The sequence below is a fragment of the Microtus ochrogaster genome, chromosome 4 (genome assembly GCF_000317375.1).
Source record: "Microtus ochrogaster isolate Prairie Vole_2 chromosome 4, MicOch1.0, whole genome shotgun sequence".
Classification (NCBI taxonomy): domain Eukaryota; kingdom Metazoa; phylum Chordata; class Mammalia; order Rodentia; family Cricetidae; genus Microtus; species Microtus ochrogaster.
This window is the reverse complement of record NC_022011.1, coordinates 48,078,449-48,086,371: the sequence shown is the minus strand read 5'-3', so window position 1 is coordinate 48,086,371 and position 7,923 is coordinate 48,078,449. Positions and strand designations below refer to the sequence as shown.

At 46.9% G+C, this 7,923-nt stretch overlaps 1 protein-coding gene across 1 annotated transcript in view; it reads right to left on the bottom strand.

The window, feature by feature from the left end:
* Positions 1–3,638, bottom strand: part of Cfap77 (cilia and flagella associated protein 77) — a 127,741-nt gene extending 124,103 nt beyond the window's left edge. Inside the window, exon 1 of the mRNA XM_005346178.3 lies at positions 3,396–3,638. Coding sequence (XP_005346235.1) covers positions 3,396–3,590 — 195 coding nt within the window. The 5' untranslated portion in view covers positions 3,591–3,638. The remainder of the gene's footprint in view (positions 1–3,395) is intronic.
* Between the last annotated feature and the right edge of the window lie 4,285 nt (positions 3,639–7,923).

Sequence of the window (7,923 nt, the reverse complement as noted above, 5' to 3'; positions counted from 1 at the left end):
TCTCTGTGAGTTCGAGACCAGCCTGGTCTACAGAGCTAGTGCCAGGACAGGCTCCAAAGCCACAGAGAAACCCTGTCTCGAAAAACCAAAAAAATAAAAAATAAAAAAATAAAAAAAAAAATAAAAACCCTGAGGAATCCATACTGCTGACTTCTGTAGGGACGCTGAGTGGTCAGACTCACTTGTGAGCACTTTCAACTATCTGTTCTACAGGATGTACCACACCTGGGTTACCCTTGATTAATTAGTCATGGCTTGCAGCCAAAACAGCATGAGGTTAGGTAATTCAGGAAACTGGGGCCTCCTCCCACTTCTGATACCAGGTCACAGCAGCACCCCAGGGTGAGTGTCTTCCCCTGGGCAGAGGCCCCTAAACCTCCCAAAAGAAGATACATTTGATGTGGGTAAACTTCCTTCTAGACTCAAATGCTTGATTCTATTACTTTATTTTACAAATGTGTGCTCTTCTTATTTGTGACATAAACCCCCACAGGAAAGAGAAAAACAAAGTCACTAATAAATTATGAAAAAAATCAGGTGCCCTGATCATTTGTACTTTCTGAGGGTGCTGGGTTCAATCAGTCCCACTCCCGTGCAGCAACCTGCCTCTCCGGGGCGACAGCAGACTCAGAGCTGTCAGCGGAGCAAGCCGCGCAGCCTCTCCCCGTAATTGTATTGACAGGGTATCAGCCAAGTTGCCGCGGTGGGAAGGGTACACCCTGACAGGTTTTGTGAGGCAGCCTGGAAGGCTACTGTGGCAGGATTCTGTGTTGCGTCTCTGAATTCTAGGGAAATGAGAATCAAGCAGGATGAAGCTAGGTTCTTTCTCAATTTAATTTTATACTTCCCACAGAGTCCCCCTGAAGGGGAAGCTGGTTGGCTGCACATCACTTGACAATAGAGAAGCCCTTGCCAATGGAAACTATTTACATTACTTTTGTGGTTGCATGAAACCATCGCGCCGCAATTAACCACCATTAAACAAGCCGTTTGCTTGGGTTTCTGCGAGGTGATCGGTTGGTGAGTGTCTACAGATAAAAAACACCTGCTTGCAAATCTGAGGCTTTTCCTTTCCCTCTGGTTGTTGCGCCCTCTTGAAGACATGTTTTTGAATAACTGGTGCAGATACGTTCTGGTAAATTCCATGGGTGGGAAATACCAGGGCTGTATTTGTTTGGCTGCATTTGAACTTGGAAAAAAAGAAAAAGAAAAGAAAAGAAACAAACAAAAACTGCTGAACCTTGCCATGAGGGGAAACAATGTGAGTGACGGCCTCTTCATGCGGGGAAATAAATATTTCCAGGGTGCCGTGTCATCTGATAGAGATGCACACTTCTTCAGGCTCAGGAAGAGACAACGGGAAAATACAACTCAGTTCCCATCATCCCCAAAGACACCAGACCCAAGCATACTCACGAGGAGGAGGAGGGATTCACCCCCACACTGGGGCCAACAAAATGAGCAACCCCTGTAAAGGAGCCTACAAGCACAGGAGAAATGATAGAACTGTATTTTTTTTAATGTTCTGGAACCCTAACTACTTTTATTATTTCCCTTTTCTTTAAAGCCCAAACTCCCAATGTTTCAGAATTCAAATTTTCTTTACATAGAGAAAGCTGGCAGGGATGCAGTGCCGTGGCTTTTAAGCCAGCTCTGGTAGAACCTGGAGTCAAAAGCCTGGCAGAGATTTCCCCATGCACTGGCTTACAGGGCGCTCTGGCAACAAGCCTTTCCACATTCCCTCTCTGCCAATCTTAAAGCAGGCTGGGTTTTGACGGAAGATCTTACAGAAAGGGGTAAATATTGAATGCGGACATCAGCATCCTAACCGCTACCGGTGCTTCAAAAACCAAGGACAGAGTTGGAGGGAAACACTGCCCCCTGCTGTCACCAAAGAGCGCCAGGACCCTGCACTGGTGATCACCATGGACCAGGACAGCCTGAAAACAGAACCCCATTGGTGGATCAATCACCACCAATACGTTGTAAAAAAATACTCATTCCTCAACTCCAGCTCCAGAAATAAGGATGGAATTTATCCAGAAGGCTGTTAAGCTGGTGCTACCTTACAGCTCAAATGCTGTCCTTGACATAACCAGGGGGAAAGCAAAGGGGGAAGAGAGGGGTGTTTACATGAATTTACATGCACTGCTATGTACAAATGCTAAACATATGGTGCGCTATATAGAACATGTGTTTTTGCTATACATCTATACATGTATAATGCGTATGTATGCAGATATACATGTGTCACTTGGAGTGAACATTGGCCCACCACAGTAAATCCCAACCGTCTGTCCCACGTGCTTGCTGAGGTCAGCTCTCCAAGAAGTAAGCAAAGCTCTGTCGCACTGGGGAGCCATCTCAGAAGTCTGATGCAAAGGATGCTGCTGCACCCTATACTGCACCTAACTTCCGTCCTGCTGCGAACATTAACTAGCCCAAAAAGGTCCAGGAGCGTTACTGATTTCCTAGGAGTCAAAGAACGCAGCCAGTTATAGCACATCTAAGAAAAGCCAGGTTCCCTTCACAAAAGAAGGAACGAAAGGAAGGAGTTGGGGAAGGGAGGGAAAGAAAAGGAAGAAAGGGGAAAGAGGAGGGGAGGGAAGAAAAAGAAGAATGAGAAAGAGGAAAGGAGGAAGGGAAAGAGAGAGAGATCGCACCACTCTGGGTTCTAATCAGTGCCCGGAGTCAGAGAAATCATGATTACTGAATCCATGGTTACCATCAGCGCGCCCATCACCCTCCGCACCCGGAACCTGGGAAACTGAGTACATTCTTAGAAGCATACTGCCCTCTAGTGGCCAAAGGTACACTTGCTCCAGGACTACCTTGATAAAAGCTAAACTTTAACTTGATTTCCCCCGCACTTAGGAGCAGAGCCACGCCCACGTGGAGTTTTCAATCAGGCGGGAAAACAGAGTAAAGCACAGAGGTCCGGCACTGGACGGGAAGGTGATTCAGCCATAACGCTGCTCGTACGCGAGTGCTGGCCAGGCCTCAAAGAGAGTATTTGCACCTCCCCACACACACACTAAAGGTTTCCACGAGAGCTCCGGAGCGCCTGCTGCACAGTAGACCAAAGGTGCTGGGAAAAGTGGATCTTCGGGTGGCAAGCTCATGAAAGGGTGCCTGCGACCTGTCTCACCATGTGGGATTATAGAGCCCCGCAGGGATTGCCCTATTCATAGTCTTCCGCTAATGTGTGCCACTTAAGGGCACTGAGGCTCGGGGACCGGCCGCGACTGCCGACTGTCCGTCCAGACCTGTCCCGCCTAGAGCTGGTTTCCGACACTGCGCCTGGACCCCGGACCCTGAGGCCAGAGGGCTCCGCAGCTGGAACCCATCGGCAGCGTAGGTGCCAGGGGAGGGGACGAGCGCGCCCGAGCGCTCACCTTGACGATGAGCGGGTTCTGAAACATGGAGTCACGCACGACCCCCAGCCTCTCGTTCTCCATGCCCGGACGGATGTCTGCCACGGTCAGCGGCCGTCGGGGCGGCGGGCAGATCTGGCTGACCGTGCGGCGCACGGGTTGCTTCTTCTTTTTCCATCGCGTGAAGTCTTGCCGGGACTTAGCCTGATCTGGCATCCTGGGGACCTCCGAGATCAGACCCCAATCTCCGAGATGCAAGCCCACAGAGTTCTGCCCTACGTGGGAACCCTCGCCCCACGCGCGCCGCTCCGGGCTGCACCATACGGACAGGGGTGCACCCTGCAGCCAGGCAAGTTCGGAAGTGGAGCGCGCCCACCTGTGGAGCCCCGGCCGAGCGCGTAAACCCTGCCAAGTTCTTCGAAGTAATTCAGCCACCTTGCTGCAGACTGGAAGGGGGAAGACTATTTACACTAACCCTTGCAAAGAAATGGAATGGCCCGTCTCCTTGGCGACGGGACGCCAACGGTGCAGGAGCTTCCGGTTTCCTTTCTTGAAATTCTTGGCAACCAAAGACAAACATACACACACACACACACACACACACACACACACACACACACACTTTTTTTTTTCGAGGCAGGATTTGTCTGTGTAACAGCCCTAACAGAGACCTTTTAGAATTTTCTCAAGTCGACATACGAAAATCCAAGAATCAAGTCTAAATTGTGTTAAAAGCCGAAGGTTCTAGAGAGCCATTTATCCTTGGCTTTCGCCCTCTCTCCACCCATCCTACTCTAATCAGTTCCCTCCCACGCTTGCTCCAAGTTTGCACACACACACACACACACACACACACACACACACTCCCCTGAATATCACTATAACATGTTGGTGTTGCAATAGAAACAAGCATCCTAGGTTTGGTGTCCATGCTAAAGCACCGGGTGGTCCTAAGCCAGTTTCCCTGTTGGATTCTCCTTCCCCTGTCTTTGTAAATTGGGTGAAAAGGAAGGGGAAAAAAACCAATAGTGTGTTATTCCACAACCAAATGGGGGTGGGGGGAGCTGAAAATCTCTGGTCCACGAGCTTGGTTAACTAAGAACATCTGAAATCGGGGCTGGAGAGTTGCTCAGCGTATAGAAGAACATGTTGCTCTTCCACAGGTCCTGAGTTCAACTCCCAGCAACCAGACAGTGGCTCACAACTGTCTACAACGGGACCTGATGTCCTCTTCCGTCATGAAGATGAACAGGAAGGCAAAGCGCTTGTATACATAAACAAATAAATCTTTTTTAAAAAATCTGAAATGGGACCAGAGAAATGGCTCAAGATGCCAAGACTGACAACCAATTTGATTCTCAGGACCCATATGGTGGAAGGGCACACTTTCAAATTGTCCCCCGATTTCCACATGAATGCTGTGGCACACACACACACACACACACACACACACACACACACACACCAAATAAGTAAATGAATAAATGTAAAGCAGAAAAAAACCCATCTGGAAATGGCATCTGAGACTATTCTTAAAGGTTTATGAACCCTACAATCTGAAAAAAATTAAATGGGTGGGTTTTTTAAAATTTTGTTTAATATGCACTGGTGTTTTGCCTTCATGTATATATGAGGGTGTCAGGTCTTGGAGTTAGAGTTGTGAGCTGCCACATGGGTACTGAGAATTAAACCCAGAACCTCTGGAAGAGCAACCAGTGCTCTTAACTGCTGAGCCATCTCTCTAGCCTCGAACCTGAAATATGTAGATGAAGATTTTTCTCCGTTCTTCTGGTCCCACTGTGGAAGCCAGCCATGATAAGTTTAATGTGAACAGATCACCCAGAGGAAGTTCTTTACTTCCAACCATTATCACCTGCCAGAGTAGGACTCAGCCATTGATAAATTTAACGAAGGCTTGAGTCTCAGTAGTTTACCCTGAAACAATACCTGGTTGCAGAAAGAACCATAAACTAAGATTACCTGAGCACCACCCAAGAACAGACTATCCAAAAGAAATGCCTAGTGTTCCAATGCTGAAGAAAGGATCACCTGCCAGCACACACTCACCAAGACACCTCTAGACAAATGTCAGCCAATCAGGGGTCCTGAACCTCAGAAACCCCTCACCTCCACCTTTACTACTATAAAAACCCAACTCAAACTGAGCTCGGGGCTCTCTGTTTATTATTCTGATACGTTGGACATGTGGAGAGACCAAGTTTGCAAACTTGCATAAAATAAAGGCTCTTTGCTTTTACATACAGGACTTGGTCTCCTTGTTGGCTTTTGGGGGACTTCACAGATTTGGGCATAACATCAATGGACCAGTTTCTTTCAACCTACCAGGTTCCCACAGCCGCTTGTGAAATAACTACCCTGGGGCTTAATATCAGTTAGAGTTGTTTGGCTGATGGCTCAGGCTTCTTATTGGCTAGCTCTATCTATAAATTAACCTATTTCTATTAATCTATGTATTACCATGTGGTTGTGGCTTACCTGTGATGCCCTGGCTTCTCACTACCCTGGCAGCTACATGGCATCTCCCCAACTCTGCCTTCTCTCTCCCTGTCTTTGCTTCATTTTCCCAGCTAGGGTATATTCTGCCTGGCCATTGGCCGAAACAGTTTTATTTATCAATCAATAAGAGAAACACGTAGTCACAGAATGCAGGGGGACATCCTACATCATTTCCCCTTTTCTGTCTAATTAAAAAGGAAGGTTTTAACTTTATCATAGTAAATTTGTATATATAGGTATGTATGTATGTTTATATATACATTTATATATATATAAACAAAACAGTTATCAAGCAAGAACCATAGTAACAATATTTAGTCCATTTGTATTTGGCAAAATTAAAGAAAATACTTTATCATCTAGTCTATCTTTGTGAGTTCAAAGCTCTATATCTAATTTATCCTTCATCATAATTAAGAAAAACTATACTTATAACTATCTAGTGTTCAACACCATCATAGACCTCAAAAGGATGTAAGTTAACAGGAAGTGCATTGTAAGCAAATTCCAAAACTGTAGAATTTACAAAGACATCCCACTGCCTGGACAGTCACCCAAAGTTCTTCTGTAACATTGGGGCATCCATCTTCAGCCTACAGACCCAGAGCATCTGAACTTTTCAGTGAAGCAGGGAATTTGAAGATCTGTTCTGCCTTGTACTGGCAAAGTTCATCAGTTGCTTTCTTCTGTGTCCTGCAGAATGTCTGGCAGTTTCTTCTGTGAAGCGGGAACCCTGAAGGACCATCCTATCTTATCTTGGCAACACTCATATTACCACTCACTTCAGAAATTTTTTATTAAAAAAAAATCCAAGCTGGACATGGTGGCACATGTCTTTAATCCCAGCACTCAGGAGGCAGAGGCAGGCAGATTTCTGTGAGTTCAAGGCCAGCCTGGTCTACAGAGTGAGTTCCAGGACAGCAAAAGATACACAGAGAAAACCTGACTTGAAAAAAATTCAAACCTACTAGAGAGTTAAAATTGGGGGGAGGGGGAATGGAGAAATAGCTCAGCAGTTAGAAGGACTTGCTGTTCCTGCCGAGGACCTGGATTTGATTCCAAGTACTCAGTGGCTCAAAAGAGTCAGCAATTCCAGTTTCAAGGGATCTAATGCCATCTTCTGGCCTCCTCAGGCACCAAGTACACACATGGCGTACAAACACAAGGGAAACACTCATACCTATATATTTTTAATTGAATACAATGAGTTCGATAAAAATCTGAGGCCCTCACCTGGAGTCACAAGCCTTTGTACATTGCCACTCGTTTGAGTAGGCTCACATACATGCAGATGAACATACACACGCACACATACACTGCTGAGTTGCTTGAAACTACCTCAAACAGTGCTATATTGTGTATTAGTTCCAATTCTACTGGTGTGATAAAATACCATGACAAGGAGGACTTATAGAAAGAAGAGTTTATTTGTGCTTATGGCTCTAAAGGAATAAGGGTCCATTGTGGCAGCTTGGCATGGGGACTGGAAGAAGTTGCTGAGACCTCACATCCTGAACCCCAATCATGTAGGAGAGGTGGGGGTAGGAGGAGAGAGAGGGAGAGAGAAGGAGAGAAAGGGAGAAGGAGAAGAGAGAGGGAGAAGGGGAGAGGAAGAGAGGGCAAGAGCACACTGGGAATGGCAGGAGGCTTTGAAACCCAGAGACCTACTCCTCCACTAAGGCCACACCTCCTAGACCTCCCCAAACAGTGCCACCAACTGGAAGTCAAGTGTTCATATAGATGTAGCTATTCTAATTCAAACCATTGCAGACCCTAAAGACTTCATTGTTGTTCTTTTTTTTTAAATGCTACAAGATTCCTGGTGGCAGTAGGCAGCAGAAATGCTGTAGGTCCCAAATGGTGGCGGCGGGCCATGTGGTGGCAGGCAGCGGGCCCTGGGAGCAGCCAGTCCCAGGCAGAGACGGCTGCTGGTCCCAGAGCAATGGCTGGTTCCAGGCAGGGAGACACATGGCGGGCGGGCAGAAGACAGAAACATGGATAGACACAACATGCAGGGTGAGGTTGAATGTTT